General features: G+C 47.1%; 1 protein-coding gene across 1 annotated transcript in view; it reads right to left on the bottom strand.

Moving 5' to 3' along the window:
• The window catches only part of FAM234B (family with sequence similarity 234 member B), a 35,804-nt gene that overhangs the window by 7,317 nt on the left and 8,569 nt on the right, over nt 1-19,918 (bottom strand). Inside the window, exons 2-9 of the mRNA XM_004281130.3 lie at nt 17,858-18,256; nt 14,318-14,416; nt 10,598-10,786; nt 9,015-9,145; nt 4,194-4,341; nt 3,710-3,851; nt 2,562-2,705; nt 2,312-2,393 (exon numbers count right to left, since the gene is read on the bottom strand). Of these exons, the coding sequence (XP_004281178.2) occupies nt 2,312-2,393; nt 2,562-2,705; nt 3,710-3,851; nt 4,194-4,341; nt 9,015-9,145; nt 10,598-10,786; nt 14,318-14,416; nt 17,858-18,256 (1,334 nt within the window). The remainder of the gene's footprint in view (nt 1-2,311; nt 2,394-2,561; nt 2,706-3,709; nt 3,852-4,193; nt 4,342-9,014; nt 9,146-10,597; nt 10,787-14,317; nt 14,417-17,857; nt 18,257-19,918) is intronic.

Genomic DNA, 19,918 nt, shown 5'->3' with positions numbered 1-19,918 from the left:
GGCGGAGCTTACCAGATGCAAACAACGGGGTGTTCAGAGAGCGCTAAATAGCAGCTAGGCCCAGGACCCTAGATAGAGTCTAAAGGACTGCAGCCTTCCCAGGTGAGAAGGGACATTATAAGTCCTCTCGGCCTCCTCGCATCCTCAGATGAGGGGATGGAGGCTCAGGGACAGGAAGTGACGCTGATTATTCTGCGTTCGGGACAGTCCTGGACGGAGCAGACATCCCACCGTGGAGGGGCTGAAACCCAACCCTCATCCCTTCCCTCCAGCAATGCAGCTGCCACGATTACGATTACGGGGAACATGATTCGGCGACAGCTCTGTCCCATCCCCTGGGCTAAAAGCTTTATAAGTTTGACTCTGTCGTGTGCAACCTGGCAGGTGCAGCTCAGCCCAAAGGGAGTCTCAAATTCAAAAGAGCATAGTCTGAACAGGCACTAAAATTAAGAGAAAAATTCACTCCTTAGTTGCATCTCTCAAGGGATAATTAAGGGGATTAGATTTATAATCCCCGGCAATACTGGTATCTCCTGTCACCCCAAATACCTCACACCGCACAGTTCTAGAACAAAACAGCCTCTCCTTTGCCAAAATCCCCAAGAAACTCCCCCATCACCTCCAGCCCCAGCATCTCCACGGCCTCTCTCCTCAGTGTCTCTGCCCTGCACCTCCTTCGACAGTCCCTTCCCTGTGCCCCCAGTGTCCTGGGCCTGCCATTCTCTGCCCAGGATCAGACTCTGCTTCGCCGAGAGCAAGCAGAGGGGAAGCAGGCTAGCAGTCCAAGATTCCCTTCATTAGTCTCGGGGAGAAAAGAAGTCTAGAGACACTGCACTAAAACGCTTTAGCCAGTGACACATATTATTCCACTTAACCGTCACGACAACCCTATGAAGGCAAGTGGTCTTATTACTCCCGTTTCACAGATGCAGAAACTACAGCTGGGTGAGACTGTGTCATCTGCCCACGGTCACCAATTAGTAGTGGAGCCAGGGACTAAAACCCAAGCCTAAACCCTCAGCATCTCAGCTCTAAACCAACCCATATGTACCCTTCCTCCTTCATCCTGCTGGGAGAGCCAACGGACATTTCAGTCTCTACCTGAATTATCTTTGAAACACACTCAGACACTGCTTCCTTCCTGTCTGGCACTGCCTGAAGACTCTCCCCAAAGTGGTCCTTGTGTCCTCGGATCTGTCCCCTACTCATGACTAAATAACCCTAGGCTCTACGCCTCATCTGAATTCCGCAGCCTGGCTTTCAGGCCCTCCAACAGCTGAGCGCGTCCTGACCACTCTGTTAGGAAGGCCCCTCTGCCCAGCCTCCTATATCCATCCAGCAAACCTCTTCTCTGCTCTCGTGACTCTGCACATCTAACGCCCAAATGACGGGAAGCATCTCTCGACACCCTTCCCTCCATCTGCTCCCCACGTCCCTGTGGCATCGTGCGAACTTCCGTTCCAGCACTCATCACGACGTCCGAGGTACAGGCACCCCGGTGACTGAACCACACGAGGCAGTGCTTGTTCTCATTGATGCTGTGTCTCCACAGCCATCATCTGCGCACCTGGCACAGAACCTGGCATACGTGAGAGGCAATGATTAAGTGTTTGTTGAAGTCACTCTCAGGGAACAGGGTACAATCGTATATAAATACATATTTCATGCTGAGGATAAACCAAAACGCTCAGTCGATTATAAAAAAAAAAAATTTTAAAAACTCGAATTCTGCCTGTAACGTTAAAGGAATGAAAACGGTCTATCCAGTCATTAAATCCTTACAATGTACAACCTGACATAAAATCAGAATGACCTATGTGTGTCCTTGGAACACACCCTACCGTCTATCTCAGGGAGCTGGAGCCCCTGCCCCTGCCTGCCTGCCCACCCTCCTCCAGAAACGCAGTTCAGCTGCAAGGCTCTGCTCACCTTCCCCGCCTTTAGGAAGTCCTCCATAACATCCTAGCCACCCCGGCTAGCCCAGCTTCTGTGAAATCTAGGAGTACGTGTACTGAAGTAGTACATTTATTTATACCTGCCTTTCCCCATCAAGAGACTTCAGAAGGCTCCTGTACACTGAGAACCCAGAATGAACTGCATAGGAAGGAGGGCAGCTAGAAAAGCTTCTGATGCTGTAGTTGAGCACTGCACCGTGACTTTTCATTTTATCCATTCTGCTAGACTTGGAGCTCTTTGAAGGAAGAGACCGTCCTTTAGGTTCTTTTTATTTCTCACGATGCCTAGCGCAGGGCTGGACACCAGGTTTATACTGGATATATGTTTCGACTGATCTTGAGTCCCCAGGTTTTACCTTTTTCAGCCCGACTCCATTCGGTATCTGCAGAAGGAAGTCTAACGTCTCATCATCCGTGAAATACCCAGGAGTAGGCTGGCTGCACGTGAGAACAACGTGAGTGATCAGAAGTGAAGGAGAAAAAGAGGAGAACCTCACTCCTTCCCGCCCCCTTCCCTTGCACGAGCCCCAGATAGCGAGCAGTCATTCTGGGTGATTTTGAAAGGTGGGCAAGCGGAACAAAAAGCGTGAGGAGCACACTGCCAACCTGCGCAGGCCTTGGAGGCTCAGGGTCCAGGAAGGTGTGAGGTTTTGCCCCTGCAGCAGGACAAGGCCTCGGTTGGTCGTGATCAGGAGGTCGCTGCTGTTGGAACCCGGCACCTTCACCGTCTGGAGGAGCTCCACCCCATCACTGAGTTAAACAAGACCCCGACGGTTAGTCTCAGGCTTGGATGAGATGCCTGCCCTGCTTACTTGGGCTTTTCCTCTTGGCGTACATGTTTGTATAGACCCTTGCGTTTGTCTTCCACCAGTGTCTCGTCAGGCAGGGCGCTCTGCCATTCCAGTTGAGTCTCCTTTTCTCGGTTTCTTTAGAAACCAAGGAGCCCTAGAAAATTCAGGCAAGTTCAGAAGGAACTGACAGGAGAAGCGCATCTCACACTGGATGCTCTGGGAAAGATAACAGAGCTGAGGACAGTGGCAGGGAAGGAGCCGGAGGTCGGGACAGGATGCTTGAAACTGTCATTAAGCTCGGACAGCTGCTCACACTGTACGCTGCATCCAATTACTTCTCCCTCTGTACAACCGGGACCACTCTATGTAACATCTGTCAAATGCACGGACACAATGTGATACTGCCTGAGAAAATGCTAGAAAATGATTTGAAGCTTCTGGGAGGAAAAGAACGAAGACAATTATTACCCAGGCCTGGGGTGAAATGAGTAAAATCCACGGTAGATAAAAAACAACATGCTTTTAGTTAAGAAATAAACAAGAAAAAAATAAGATTTCATGATGCTGCCCTTGCTTCTGCCAAAGTGATTCTTCAACTAAGAGAAAAATATGGGCGAAGAGTCAGGCCGACCCTTCAGCAGTTTTACAAGCAGTTGTGTTACATAAATCTATCTCCCTGCCTGCGGTTCCCCAGTCTCACCCTGCCCTGCTCTGACTGCCACGCCAAACAAATATCCTGCTTCGCCGCCCAGGTGCGAAGTGATCACACGCCATGGTCACCCACACGTAGACGTCAACGCTTCATGTCACCAAGAGAAGAGCCCTTGTAACTCCCCTTAACCAGGTCACAAGGTGGTATGTGAAGGCCAGCACTGTTTCCCCCGCAAACGTCTGCCCACGTGTTCACCAGCCCAACCAGACGATGACTCGGTTTCCCTGTGACGGGGCCAGACGGCTGCCCACCTGTAAATGTCAATGAGCTCAGACAGGTTGATGGATCTCCGCCTCTCCCACTCGGGCTCGTCTATCTGCAGGGAAGGTGGTAAGCTGTCTCGATTTTGGGCCTGAACAAAAATGTCCCGCAGGGCGACAGCCTGGATATTTCCTAGCGGCACAGAAGAACCAACACGGAGAAGGTGAACTTTACGGCATTTTCCCAGGGTGAGGATGGGAGTGAGAGACCCAGAGCCTGGGCAGGTGGATGGGTCCAACACAGCCCGCCCGGCCCAGCAGGGAACGAGTGGGGAAGTGCTTAAGTGGACGCTGGGCAGAGCTTCTCATTGGAGAAGAGTGAACGCCCCGCGGCAGGGGGCCCGGGCAGAGGAAGTGACAGAGGGCTGGTGTCAGTGACTCCAGGCTTTCTGACTCCAGGCTTTCTCTACGTCACATAAGGGGGCCTCACCATACACCCACGGGGACAGTAGCAAAAATGAGCCTTGCTTCTTACCAAAGCCAAACAGGATGTAGGCAGCCCCATTGGTGGTGATGTAAACCTGAGGGCCGATCAGGTTCCCCACTCCGACGATGTTGTACTTCACGGGTCGGCCCACGGGACTCCCTGTCCGGCCAGACACCAGCAGGAAGCACAGATCTGGCTGACGAAGTGAAAGACGGGTGTTGAATCCATAGACGCCTAATCGTTTCCGAATCAAATCGTTTCTCTAGATAGGCACTGCTTGCTCATTAGCGAAGAGGTCAGAAACACCTCCCAAAGTTGGAAAACCCAAAGCCAAGCCCACCTCGTTCTATTTCCCTGGAGGTTAGAAAGTGGGGCAAGTGCCCCGTTCCCTTGTTAGATGGTAGCTCGGGGAAGTTCTCCAAAGCACAGTTGTTGCCTCAGTCTCCTGAGGCAAAGAACTCTAGCCTAGAGCTAAACAGAGTACAGCCGACCCCGGGTCTCTACCCCCATACTCAGAAATCCCCAGTAACATTTGGTCCCAGGAGAATCAGCGCAGGCAGTGTGCTCCTATCATGACATACACGTCTGGCCTGGCCACCATCAACCTCACTATCAAGCAGAGATCCGCAAACCTTTTCTGTGACGTGTCAGACAGTAACTATGTGACGTTTTGCCAGCCAGACGGTCTCCGTAGCAGCTACTCCACTCTGCCGCTCTAGCGTGAGAGCAGCCATAGATAATACACGAATGAGCAGGGTGACTGCGTCCCAATAAAACTTTATGAAAACAAACTGCAGGCCACAGTTCGCCAACCCCTGCGCTAGAGGATTTTCTTTTGGGAATAGAGTCACTGGTTGGGAAGTAAAAGGACTACATCGGTATCTTGACTTCAGTAAAGCTATTGACAGAGTTTATCATCATGAATTCTTACGGACAAGATAAAGAAATGTGGTTCTCAGTGTACCCCGAGAAAGGGCCAATGCCAACCCAGAGGGAGGTTCCAGTGGAATGTCGCAGCACCCAGCTATTATCTCATTCCTGTTAATCATTCTTATCAAAGACCTGAATGAACAGAATTCAAGTTGATCACAAAGCTGAGAGCGATAGGTAATAGGCTGTTTGACAGACTCAAAATTCCAAAAAGTCTTAGACTGGAAGATGGATCAAAATCTGGAAGAAAAGATTAGGCCATTAATTAAGACGTGGGTATTTTATGGTAACAAGACTTATCGTGGTGATCGTTTTGAAATGTACAGAAATATCAAATCAGTAAGTCGTTCACCAGGAACTAACACAGTGCTGTAGGTCAGTTATACTTCAAAAACAAATAACTCATAGAAAAAGAGATCAGATTTGCGGTTACTAGAGGGAAGGATGGTAGGAGGGAGGATTGGATGAAGGCTCTCAAAAGGTACAAACTTCCACTTATAAGATAAATAAGTACTAGGGATATAATGCACAACATGAGAAACATAATTAACACTGCTGTACGTTATATAGAAAAGTTAAGAGTCAATCCTAAGGGTTCTCATCACAAGGAAAAAATTTTTTTCTATTTCTTTAATTTTGTATCAATACGAGATGATGGATGTTCACTAAACTTACTGTGGTCACCATTTGATGATGTACGTAAGTCAGATCATTTGTGCTGTACACCTTAAACTTATACGGTGCTGTATGCCAATTATAGCTCAATAACACTGGAAGGAAAAAAATGAAAGAAGTAGGGAAAAAAGACGTGGGTATTTTAACGGGTTATAAACAAAAACTGATTCTTAGAAAGGCTATCACAGCCTTTGGCTGCATTTCTAGATAAACAGAGTCTATATCAAAAGAAGCAACAATTTCCTTATGTTGATATAACTGGTTCTATTACAAATAGAATACTGTTTTCATTTATGGGTACCATATTATAAAAGAGATACGGACAAGGTGTAGTGAAAAAAGAAAGAAATCAAGAAAGGGAGGGGTCTGGATCATTTTGCGTGAGGCACAGTGTGAGAAATCGGGACTGTTTAGCCTTGAGAATGGCAGGCTTCAGAGGGACCAGGCTTCCAGCAAAAGGGCGTTCATGTAGAAAGAGGATTGGATTCAGAGTATTCTATGGAGCTGAAGCCGGCACCATGAATGGAAGCTATGAGAAAGCAGATTTCTCACCAGTAAGAATTTTCTAGAGTGGGCCAGGAACAAAATGGACTGTCTCACAAATTAGCACTATTGCCATCAGCCTGAGGACTCAGAGGGAATGGGTGCCAATGTATCTGGAACAGTGTATCAGCGACTGTAGCACAGTGTGAGAGGGTTAACTTCATGGCCTCTAAGGTCCCTTCCCACTGACATGCTAGCCCAGATCTGTTCTCTAACCCCAACCGTGTCCAGGTGTCCCAAGCCCACCTCACTCCAGCCCCAGATCTAAGAATGCCGCCCCTCTATATCATAGACCTAATACGTCTCATTCCTCCTTCCACATCTGCAGCTCAAACACGTTCCTCAGGTTCTTTTTTGCTGGTATAGAGGTCAGAAAAGTCAGTATGAAGATGAAGCTACTGCTCTGAACCCACCACTTCTCCAAGATTTTTCTAGTCTTGCCTATCACTTTCCAGGCAGAATGGAGACTAGTCCATACCCCTCCCTCCACCGCCATATCCCCTCCCTCTACCACCAAAAAAGGCACAGAGTAGAAGCAGGTGAGAAGCCATTCCTGTAACAGAGCCCCCTTGCTAGGGAGGGTCCCTCAGTCAGACCTGAACTGTCATCCCATCCACCACCGCTGGCTAGAAGACAGATGTGATGTCAAGGCCAAGATTTTTAAACTTGTTCGGGACACACAAACCTGTTCACTGTCTTGCTATGCTTCTGCTAACAACCATAATTCCTTTAAAAAGAAACTGCCCTATTTGTAGTGAGGTGGATGGACCTAGAGTCTGTCATACAGAGTGAAGTAATTCAGAAAGAGAAAAACAAATACCGTATGCTAACACATATATATGGAATTTAAGAAAAAAAGGTTCTGAAGAACATAGGGGCAGGACAGGAATAAAGACACAGATGTAGAGAATGGACTTGAGGACACGGGGAGGGGGAAGGGTAAGCTGGGATGAAGTGAGAAAGTGGCATGGACATATATACACTACCAGATGTAAAACAGACAGCTAATGGGAAGCAGCCGCATAGCACAGGGAGATCAGCTCGGTGCTTTGTGACCACCTAGAGGGGTGGGATAGGGAGGGTGGGAGGGAGACGCAAGAGGGAGGAGATGTGGGGATATATGTATATGTATAGCTGATTCATTTTGTTATAAAGCAGAAACTAACACACCATTGTAAAGCAATTATACTCCAACAAAGATTAAAAAAAAATAACCTATATGGGAAAAGAATCTGAAAAAGAATGGATATAATATATATGTATAACTGAATCACTCTGCTGTACACCTGAAACTAACACAACATTGGAAACAAACTATACTCCAATATAAAATAAAAATTAAATTAAAAAAAAAAGAAACTCCCCATACTTTCCACTTTGGGACCTTCTGAGAATCACTCCCTGATGGATGTAATCATTAAAATGTTCCCTACTCCCAGGTCTCTTTATTCACAGTCACTGGAATGAAAAAAGATTATGTGAAGAATTCCTGACATTTTGGTTCAGTCTACTTTGAGACCAGCTGAAGAAAAACAAACAGAAAGGACCCCTATAAGCGACTAGCCTTCGGAATTGTCCCTCACCGTCTATCTTCTTTTCTCTCACCTCACAAACGTACAGTCTCGTCTGAGGCACTAGAGCAGGGCTCCTGAAACTTGTGACTGGTGGAGCTCTCTGAGTTAGTTTATGGTGCTCTTGACAGAAAACCGTACAGTCCTGATAGGTTTAATTCCATTCTAAAGAATTTTACTTGCAGATTCTGTAACTCCACTCCGCATATACATTACAAAAATCACAACCAGGTCTAGTACAATTAAAATAAGCCATCAAATGAGGCACAACGATCGGGAGCCACATTTCCCCACAAATATTCCAGGTTGATTGTCGTCCACGAGCCTTTCCTGGCAGACTCACCCTAGACAGTCTGAGAAAAAGTCTAAGAGAAAGTTTGACAGAAGCTCTGAGAAAAGCTTCAGGAATAAAAACTTAAAATTGAGATAATTCTGTCCATTAATACATTCTTTCCTGTGATTTACGGGGAAAAAAAAAAAAAAACTACTATTATTTTATCTGTGCAGAGAATAACTCGTTCCAGGTCACTGGAGTCCCAGCAAAGCATAACTGAGAAGCATAATTTAGGGACCACTGCACCAGAACCACAATCTGCAGGTACAGCTTAAACAACTCTTTCTTTGGGCGCTGTTGTCGCTACTTGTTTGACTTACAATTTTTTTCTCTATATATCTTATGAGCTTTCTATCCGTCTGTCTCATTGTTTTATAGTTGCAATAAAAGTTAAATATATATAGTGAAACCAACAATGTGTGCGCTGGGTGGAAAACAGGCACCACTCTGGGCATTTCATATATGTTAGTTCTAATTTTCATAACCATCCTGCAAGTAGGATAACATCCCCGCTTGACATACGAAATAACCAGGGCTGGGATGGGCTCTGTGGTTTGCCCAAGGCCACAGGGCAGTAGAGCAGGAATTCAAACATAGACCTATCTGGCTCCCAAGCTCTGCCACACCGGTCAACGGAACCTGGAAAATGGGTTCATAATGGTAATTTACTCACTTAATCTCACAAAGAGAATTTATTTAAACCTGAGCCCTTGTAATGAGAAGGTTTCAAGCAGCGTTTCTAATAATGATACTAGGAAATGACCAAAGTTGACACTTTCCCTGTAAGAAACAAGGACCACCTAACACGGAGCATACCTGCAATTCCCCAATGACCAGAACTGCGAGATCTCTGATGCCATCTTCATCCAGGTCTGGCAGTACCACGCCTGGGGCAGCCAGAGTACCGTTGGGTAAGTAGTGTGGGTCTAAAGTCCAAATGGCTTTCCCTGGGGAAAGATAAGTACATTCATCACAGTTAGGGATTTCTGCCTCTGCCAAAGGCAGATGCAATGCTCCCAGGCCAGAAAAGAGACTCAACAGGCTGAATGACAGACAGCAACTCCTACACACTTTTTCCTTTCATTTTTACCTTACTGGGGAGAAATGGAGCAGGGAGTATGAACTGAAATCCTCAAGTATCTGGCTAACAAGCCCACGTAATAACTTCACACCTGGATTTTTTAGGTAACGTGGACATGCTGAAGACTCTTTAAGAAAAAAGAGCCCACTTGTCTGGGATGGAGGAATTGATCTGTTAGAGATGATTCCAACTCCTAAGGAACCATCCAGGGGCAGCCAAACAGAAGCCCAACTCGCTCCTTCTACCACGTGTTCATATAAGTAGAGAAATCATAAAAGGTTTTCAAGACGAATTCAGTGCTGGAGTTAACTCACACGGAAATTCTTTTCACTCAGAGGAACCCCACTCCCAAACCCCAACCTTTACAACCAGGAAGGAGGCTATTTAACTCAGCTTCCCTCAGGTCGAAGGTTAACGGGCACACTGGAAGTATAAGGCTCTGTCATCACATTATATGTGATTCTCTTCCATTCCTTTTGTCACATGTCTGAATGTGATAAAAGAGGCCAAATCAACATGCCTCCACACACCTTAGCTTCTTCACTGGCATATTTTTCAGTGGTTAATGCCCAAGTTCACATATGAACCCTTGTATGTCAAATACTGAAAACAAAGAGAAAAAGCTCCATGGTCTTCTATACAAAGAACAGAGAAGGGAGATTACTTAGAAACTGAAAGCCTAGGGATACGTTCTGTTTGGATAACTGAGTTTAGCCCCATCCTATCACCAAGCAGGTTGAACCATGGATCTATTACTCACTCTGCTCAAACCCTTTCTCCTTATTTCCCTTAATATCTACCTTGCAGAGCAGGAAATCAGACCTCCCACCATGGGAGAGTGGAGTCCCTTCCCTACCAGACTGTTCTAACCTGAGATTAGACCTCCCAGGAACAGGGATCTCTTGTGGTCAGTGATCTTTTTTTTTTTTTTTAAATTTATTTAATTTATTTATTTTTAGCTGTGTTAGGTCTTCGTTGCTGCGCACGGGCTTTTCTCTAGCTGCAGCGAGCGGGGCTACTCTTCGTTGCAGTGCGCGGGCTTCTCATTGCGGTGGCTTCTCTTGTTGCGGAACACGGGTTCCAGGCATGCAGGCTTCAGTAGTTGTGGCACGCGGACTCAGTAGCTGTGGCACACGGACTCAGTAGTTGTGGCTCGTGGGCTCTAGAGCACAGGCTCACTAGTTGTGGTGCACGGGCTTAGCTGCTCCCCAGCACGTGGGATCTTCCCGGACCAGGCAAGAACCCGTGTCGCCTACAGTGGCAGGCGGATTCTCAACCACTGTGCCACCAGAGAAGCCCCGCAGTCAGTGATGTTTACCTGATGTCGCGTTGAATGCACTGAGCATCTTGTGTGTCCCCGTCACAAGGCAGACGGTTTCAGCCACTCTCCCTGGCATTAGATCCAGACAGGTAATATCTCGGGCCTCCTCGGGGAGGGGACTAGACCAGAGCGTACTGCCATTCATCCCCGAAAGGCACACAAGGACAGCAGGTGGCCTTGAGACACCTAAAAGCACAAAAGAGATAAGAAAGGGCAGGAGGCAGAGGACATAAGAGGGAGAGATGAGCGGGGGGCTAGAAAACCAAAAGGAAATAGAGGTAAGGCAGCAGCTCAGACCTGGGCGCTCAGCTCCCTCCTATATTTCTGGCAACAAGGTCTGCAAACAGAGTACCTGTCACATCTGTTCAACACATCTCTCATGTAAGACGACATCCTCCAGGCAACCCGTGTGCACCTCTGCTCTCCCAACACACTTGTCGACGTGTCTGTCACCTTAGCCCCCACTAAACAGGGATCTCCTTAAGGCTAAAGCCTGTCACGTTCATTTCTGCATCCTCAGTGCTTTGCAAAGCGCCGAGCATATCTAGCAGCCAAGTGCTTCCTGAATAAAAGGAGCAACATCAAGAATATGGAAAAGGAGGGGTTGCAAACAAACAACAAAACGGGAAGCAAAGCTAGGCTCAGAAAACTGACACTGATCTAGAATATGTATAGAGCAGGAAGCAAAGTACCTGAATTCTAATCATCGCTAGCAAATGCTCCCTGAGAGCAGAAAACAATCTCTTTAAAAACTAAACCTGGGGAATAAAAAAGGTAATGAAGAACCTAAGGGCAAGACAGGAATAAAGACACAGACCTACTAGAGAATGGACTTGAGGATATGGGGAGGGGGAAGGGTGAGCTGTGACACCGTGAGTGAGTGGCATGGACATATATACACTACCAAACGTAAAAAAGATAGCTAGTGGGAAGCAGCTGCATAGCACAGGGAGATCAGCTGGGTGCTTTGTGACCAACTAGAGGGGTGGGATAGGGAGGGTGGGAGGGAGGGAGACGCAAGAGGGAGGGGATATGGGAACATATGTATATGTATAACTGATTCACTTTGCAGAAACTAACACACCATTGTAAAGCAATTATACTCCAATAAAGATGTTAAATAAATAAATAAAATAAACCTGGGGACTTCCCTGGCGGTCCAGAGGTTAAGACTCCATACTTCCAATGCAGCGGGCATGGGTTCGATCCCTAGTCAGGGAATTAAGATCCCACAAGCCGAGCGGCACAGCCAAACAAAAAACCCTGAAGGTTATACTTAGCAAAGATCAGGAGGGCCTCCTGGTCTAGAGTGCCAGCGAACCAGCTGATCTGGCCCCAGTCAAGAAAGAATACTTGGGCAACTTAATACCCAGCTGGCAAAGGATTCGGGCAGCTCGCCTCTTTAACAAACAACCCTTTATGTCACTCAATTAACCTATCAGAATAATAACTTTCTCTCGTGCCAGTTTCACATCCACTTTCAGGATAGGGATACGGCCCACCTCACACACTTCCACCTTTCACTTCTAGCGGCAGCTAATAAGGATAAGGACATGTTAGAGCTTCATTGTACCTATTCCTCAGAACTGCTAATTAAACATACAACCTAAAAACAAGTGACAAACTGGTTTGCCCTTTCAGACCTTGTTGCCAGAAGCAGCGGTTTACATGACAAATCTCAGCGATGTGTGTTACCCCCCGGACTTCCCAGGGATGCTCTGATTAATAGACTGTGCTGTCCTCCCTCCTTCATGACCCTATCGACTCCACATCAATTGCGTGACTCGTCTTTTTCCCGGTGGTGATGGGTCATCCCTTTCCCTTCACACCACGACTCCATGAGGCAGAGACCACACTCCTCTTGTTTAGCTCAAAAGAACCAGTGCAGCTCTACGTAAGGTGCACAGCAGGTTGTTGGATGAATGAACAAATGAACAAACAAATAAGAAACACAATCCTCCTCATGTTCAGTGGCACAGATCTTTGAACCCACTGGCTGGGGCTATGGGCACAGCAATTTGACATAAGGGTCAAGGGCAGGAACGCCAGAGTCTACCGGCTATACCGTTTGGATCCCAGCTCTACCACTACCAGCTGTGAGACTGATCAAGTTCCTTCACCTCACTATCCCTTAGCTTCCCCAACTGCAAAAGGGGATAATAATATTAGTCCACATTATAGGTACACCGAGGGATAAATTCGTTCATAATATGTTATGTACTTACAACAGCGCATAGCACATACAAAGTACCATGTGTTAGTTAGCGTTATTATTGCTTTTATAATCTATAACCAAATCAGGCTGGTCCACATTGCGTCCCAACTCATGGCCTTGCCATCATGAGTCCTGATATGTAGCAAACCACGTAAAATACCAAATGACTGAAAAAAATCTCTAAAAGTGGATGGGGGAAATTTTTACTTCAAAGGCTTATGAGTCATAGGCAGAAAAAAAAACATAATTAAGGTTGAATCATATAAAAGTCAATTTCTAGGCTGGAGGTTCTTCCCATAAACGAAGCTATGCCCAAATTGCTTCTGCATATTGTGCAAGCCCCAGAAAGGTATTTCTAATAACGTCAGAGAGGCATGCAGCCTAGAATCCTCTATAACATACCTAAATGCTTATTCCAAGGCCTGAATGATTAAAAAACAGTTGGTAGGCCATCCTCAGCCTCAAACCAGAGTTCCTGTATCAGTTTACAGACTTCAGTTCGAATGCACTTAAATGGAGGCTGCAGGACAAACCAAAAGCCCCCATGTACCTATAATGAAAATGCAACTTTTTTTTTTTTTTTTGCAGTTGACTTGTATCGGCTGGGGTCCCAAAAAAGCCCAGCTCACTCAATTAGGGTAAGTTGTGGAGGTTTAATGAAGAGACTGTTTACAAAGATTGTGGTCGAGGTGTAGGGAAACCACAAGAGATAGTACAGCCCCTCAGAACTGTTGCCATGCCCAGGCCCAAAGAGACAGGGGGAGGAAGCATTTCCTGGAATTGAGAAAAAGGAAGTCCTGTAAGAGGACCACCTTGAGAGAGGCTGTGACCTCTGATCAAGGATGTAGCCAGCCTGAGGTGGCCCGGGCAGAGGGGAGCCAGGGGAATAAATACCCGCTGGTCACTCTCTTCCTCTCCTCTAGCTTCTGGCCTGTGCTCCCCATTGGCCAAATCCAGTGGAAGTCTGCAGGCCTGGGACCTGACGTAATGCGTACGGGTCAGCCTCCCATCCCGCGGGGAGCAGGATGGAGAGCAGAGATGGAAGAGCAAACAGACGGGGTCAAAGGAAACACCCAGCCAAGAGGTATGTGTATAAAGATACGTTAGAACGTGAGCAAAAGCTTTCTGCCAGGGAGGGGAAGGTAGATAGAGTCTATGTTTATCATCATCGAAGAGGCCAGGGAGAACCGACTCAGAGAAAACTCAAGCAACCTAAGTGCTGGCGCTGTTCAGGGCAGGCGTGCGGCCAAGGAACCTCCTCCCTGGGTCTCAGGTTGGTCCCTGGACCGGGGCGCCCTCCAGCTCTCATGCTCTGTGATTCCCTGAACCAGGCGTTATGTACATGCAAGGAGCCTCCCGACGAGGCCCATCGCGTGTGCCGGATCCCCGAGGGCTTTCTCCTCACTGCAGCCCGCTCAGGAGGCAGCCCCAGCACATCCTCTGAGCTCACACCCTCCGCTCAACCAGCTTCTCCCGCCAAGGCTCCGAAGACACCCTCTTACCAGCGGTGCTCCCATTCCCTGATGTCACAAAGGAGAGAAGCACGTCGCGCAGGCCGTCTCCGTTCACGTCCGCCAGGTCCAGTGGAGACAGGTCCCCACCTGATGGACACATGAGAAACACAGGGTCCGCGGCAAGTTACACAGACCAGCTCCCTGCTCCAGGCTGGAAAGGGAATGCTCCGTAAAAACCAGGCAGACTTCTGGGTCCTAGATAAGATACACAGACCCACTTCTGCCTGTGCCTCTCGCCAAGGACAGCTAGAATCCCTAGGCATTAAACATAAAACAAACATGAGAAGACTCTGGAAGGCAGAGAGAAGGCAGACCGGCTGGGGACGGCGAGACCCAGGGAAGGACAGCTGGTGGCTCCCCTGGGTTTTCTTTGGCCTCATATCCCAGACAGGGTGCTGCGGAAGCTGGCGACCCAGAAATGCCAACAGGGACACACAGAAGGCCCCAGAAGAGCTGGTCCCCAGCCAAAGGACAGGAAAGGCACAGCCTAGCAAGAGAGAAAAGTTTTCCACAAGAACTGCTCGACTCCAACCAAACGCCACAGACAAAACTGTGGTCCCAGCCAGCCCCATAGCAAAGGCCAAGTGGAAACCCTTGCCAGGCTGTAACAAGGTCCCTCTCACCCCACCAGGGTCAGGTCAGAGAAGGCCGGGTGGGGAGGCTGGACTCCCATCCCCACCTAGCAGCACTCAGGCCTCCATACACGAGGGAAGCCTACGGTTCTATCCCCACCAAGCATTAACAGGGCAGCCGCCCAGCCCTGGCGTCAGCAGAGGCCTGATGGGAGCCTGCACCTCCATCTCCACCCGGCAGTGACAAGGTAGGTAGTGTCATGCCCCCGCCACACCTCCAAACAGTGTGGAGTCAGAGGATGCTTGCCAAATTTGGAGAGAACTCACACACGGCTAGTGGAAGTGTAAACTGGTACAACCACTACGGAAGATAATTTAAGAGAAACTCCTAGGGCTGGACATGCACATACCCTGTAACCCAGCCATTTCACCCCCAGGTTTATGCCCTAGAGAAATCCTTACACACTCCAACAGGAAACATGCACAAGAATCTTCTCAGTGGCATTACTTATTTTTTAAAAAACAGAAGTCACCTAAATGCTCATCTACAGTAAAGTGGATCGATAAATCATAGGACATTCATACCGTGGAAAATTAGTGGTGAAAATAAACTCCAGTGACAGTACATTGATACGGATAAACCTCCAACATATTATTTAAATACGCTGAACAAAAAAGCAAGTCACAGACAACTATGTGATTATATCAATATTTACATGAAATTCAAAAACAGGCAAAATTAAAGAATATATCATTCAGAGATGCATATCTATGTGGTAAAACTTTAAACACAAGTAAAGGAATAACGACACAAAACTCAGGAGAGGAGAACCCTCTGGCGGGGAGAGGGGGATACGGTCAGGAGCGACACATGGGGAATTGCAAAGACCTTTACAAGGTCCTATTTCTTAAACTCAGTGGTGGATACACCAAGAATTCATTACTAGTCTTTATGCTGTATATAAACATTACAAGAGCTAACTTGGAAAAAACAAAAAAGGAAGGAAGAGAGGGAGAGACATTCTATGTGTAGGAACATATTGTAAGACATAGCCACCCAGTTTTGCCTTAAGAGAAAGTAAAGATGAGAACGAAGAACTCATCAGAAGCTAAGCCAGCTGGGATCAGAGAAGGGTCAGAGAGAAAATGTTTCTAGATCAAGATGATGCAGGGGTGTGGGCATACTGTAGGGAAGGGAAAAGTTTTCCTCTGCCTTCTTAAGGTTTCTAGCTGAGACTGACATAAGACACATGAACAAGGGGAAAGCACTCATATTTTATTTAATAAAATTGTGCATGTGCATGGGAGTTCCCACAGTTAAATGAAGACCCAAAGACGTGGCTAGGCCGCAGTGTTTATATCCCGCATAGCACGAAGAGTGGCGACTGGAAAAGTAACTAAAATATATGAGGGAACTACAGGAAGATGAACAAGGTCTGCTTGTACAAATGTCTCTCTGCCTCAACCCCCTGTCTCTGGTGATAAGAGTGTTCTTTCCTCCTGGAATAGGGAGGGCATCTTTCACCTGGGAGTTTCATCTCCTGCTTTTGGGAAGAATCGAAGGTCAGAGTGGCCCGCTTGCACCTGCTATTGGTCAAATGCCTTTAACTCAAAATAGTCAATACACCAAAGTGCCACGGTGGGCTGGTGTGTTCTGAGCCCCTTCAGCCTGGTGCAGTTTTCAAGGGACAGGACTGTTCAGCACCGACAGTTAGATGGGATCCCCAATCTTGACCCAGGGCAAGCTGTTTTAAAGAAACCTGCTCCACAACCTACATGTCCATCAACAGATGAACGGATAAAGAAGATACGGTACACATATACAGTGGAATACTACTCAGCCATAAAAAAGAAAGAAAATTTGCCATTTGCAGCAACATGGATGGATTTGGAGGGTGTTATCCTAAGTGGACTAACTCAGACAGAGAAAGACAAATACCGTACATCACTTATATGCGGAATCTCAAAAATACAACATACTACTGAATATAACAAAAAGAAGCAGACTCACAGACACAGAGAACAAACAAGTGGTTACCAGTGGGGAGAGGGAAGGAGGAGGGGCAATGTAGGGGTAGGGGATTAAAAAAAAGGGATTTACAAGAAATCATGTGTGTGAAACTTTTGAAAATTGGAAAGTACGGTAAAATTTAAAGACTTTCATTCAGTAAAAAAAAAAATAATAAAAAATAAAGAAAAATGAGACAAAATTCCTTGGGTAGCACCATTCCAACCGTTAGGAGCAAGAAAGAAAAGTTGCGGCAAGGAAGCAACTCTCTTTTCCTTGAAAAGAAATTATTTGATAAACAACAAGGTCCCACTGTCTAGCACAGGGACCTATATTCAATATCCTGTAACAAATCTTTTCCATAGTGGAAAAGAATATGAAAAAGAAGATGTGTACAAAACTGAATCACTTTGCTGTACACCAGAAACTAACACAACACTGTAAGTCAACTATACTTCGATAAAAAAGAAAAAGAAAATTAAAAAAAAGAAATTATTTGGAAATTCAATTTAGATCAGGCTTCTACAATCAACAGAACCCCAAGGGCCCTACAGGAGCTGTGGCCTCTGGCCTGGCCAGGATGGGAGCTTCACTGTTCTCTGTAAACCGCCCTTCCCACAGCTTTGCTCTCCCCTGATGCAGCCCCGGCTGCACGGCAGGACTCAGCAAACCAGGGTTCTCTCCTCCCTGCGTCTAATTAAGACCTTCCCCAGAGACACACAGCGCAGCGATCCTCCCAAGTTTTTGGAGCCATACAGATCCATCTTTCTGTCTCATTTCAAATCCTAACCTCCTAACCACCTCCACACACAGGGGGAGAAATGCTAGATGACACACACGTTAATTTGTAAAGACTTGGAGGAAATCTTCAGCGTAATCAGAAGCTTGCCGGAATGACACGCGATCATGAAGTTTCACAGACTTAGAGCTAAAGGTCCCGCAGCTCACCTCCCTGGGGGCCCAAGCGGCGGCTCCACGTGCTGTGCAGGCTTCGGGGGGGACAGGGGATCAGGAAGGCACACACGAGCACCAGGACCATGGAGATCACCAGCATCAGCAGGAAGACGGATGTGCGCACGTAGGACGCGATAGAGGAGGCCGCCTTCTGCTCCAGGGCCCCCAGGGGCTCCAAGGGGTACCCCTCCGTGGTGACCTCCGAGAGATGGGGCTTCCCAGCCTCAGTGACCTCAGCATCCGAGTCGGGCTCTGGTGCTTCTCCCAGCGGACTCTTCCCGTTCTTGACCCCTCCGTTCTTCTGCTGCAGGTTAAGCACGAGATCATCTTCACTCTCGTCGCTGTCGGCCTGTGTGAGGGGGTCATACTCCCCCAGGTCCGGGCTCTTCTTCCCTGAAAAGACAGAAAGCCAGACGGTCAAGGGGAACCTGGAAGGAGGGACCTTCGGCAAACACACAGCAACAGTAAACACCTAGGAGAACACACAGAACAGAACGGAACAAATCTACGTTGACAAGCCTGAACCTTGGAGCCGTCTATAAAATAGATTCCAGCGGAAAGGGGGAAAGAATGGGGGGAAAAAGAAAATCAGTGCTCTAGAATTATTGCTTTCATGAGCTTAAGAACATTGGAAAAGAAACAGAGAAAGTGGCAAATTTCAAATACATTTTAGCTTTTTTTTTTAAAAAAAAAAGCCCTCTCTTAATTTGTGTGACTCTGACGAAAAAGACCATAGCTCTTCTATGAAACCTTCCATACACCTGATGTGCATACTTCCTTTGATTATCTTAGATTGGTGATGTTCCGATCTTTCCTGCGACTCCTCTAAACTATATTTTTTAACATTTTTTTAAAATTTATTTATTTTTGGGTGCATTGGGTCTTTGTTGCTGTGAGCGGGCTTTCTCTAGTTGCAGCGAGCAGGGGCTACTCTTTGTTGTGGTGCGCAGGCTTCTCATTGCGGTGGCTTCTCTTGTTGCGGACAACAGGTTCTAAGCATGCGGGCTTCAGTAGTTGTGGCACGTAGGCTCAGTAGCTGTGGCTCACGGGCTCTAGAGGGCAGGTTCAGTAGTTGTGGCACATGGGCTTAGTTGCTCCGTGGCATGTGGGATCTTCCCGGACCAGAGTTCCAACCCACGTCCCCTGCATTGGCTGGCGGACTCCTGACCACTGCGCCACCAGGAAGTCCCTCTTTAAAGTCTTTATTGAATTTGTTACAAAATTGTTTCTGTTTTATGTTTCGGTTTTTTGACCCCCAGGCATGTGGGATCTTAGCTCCCTGACCAGGGATTGAATCCACACCCCCTGCATTGGAAGGCAAAGTCTTAACCACTGGACTGTCAGGTAATTCCCTCCACTAAACCTTTAGAACAACTGTTCTCTGCACAGTTGGCCTGCTCCTCACGGGCCAATATGTGTGACTTCCCAGTTGTTGCTATGGAAACCACGTAGAAAGTCAAACGCTGAAAGTCATCTGGAGACATCTTACCAAAAACTTACTTTTGAGAACCTCCCTGCAAATCTATCGCCCTTTCAGTACATGTTTCAGTAAACAGTGGTTACCCGAAAACTGCTATTCTGAGCCTGCATCCGAGATGGGTGGGATCCAGCCGGCACAAGGAGGTGAAGGACTTGTCTTGAGGCTGGTTTACAGAACAAGCACCCTGGTTTGACCAAGACCATATCTTTGCAGGGGTGGCCAGAGGCAGGCATTACGGGAGGCTTAAGCCCACCTCTTCCTGAGCCACCCCTGGCCCTTGCAGCCAGCGACTGGATGACTTTATGCCTTTATTTTAGGCTGTAGCCAAATAAAAACCAAGAAAAAGTTGCTGGTTTTGGAAATTACCTGGTAAGCTATCACTAATGTAAACTCTATGGTTAAATCCTTTGTTAAGAAGACATATAAAAAAGAAAATACAACCCGGATATTTAAAAGGGGAAAAGGAAGAATTTCTCATGTTCTCTGGTCACTGAGATCTTCGTGATGTCACTTCATTTTGTCCAATAAATACTGAGTTTGATTTTTTAAGGTATTAAATTATAAGAAAATTAAGC

Source organism: Orcinus orca, chromosome 11 (genome assembly GCF_937001465.1).
Source record: "Orcinus orca chromosome 11, mOrcOrc1.1, whole genome shotgun sequence".
In the NCBI taxonomy this organism is placed as follows: domain Eukaryota; kingdom Metazoa; phylum Chordata; class Mammalia; order Artiodactyla; family Delphinidae; genus Orcinus; species Orcinus orca.
The sequence above is the reverse complement of the archived record's forward strand: the minus strand, read 5'-3'. Positions and strand labels throughout refer to the sequence as shown.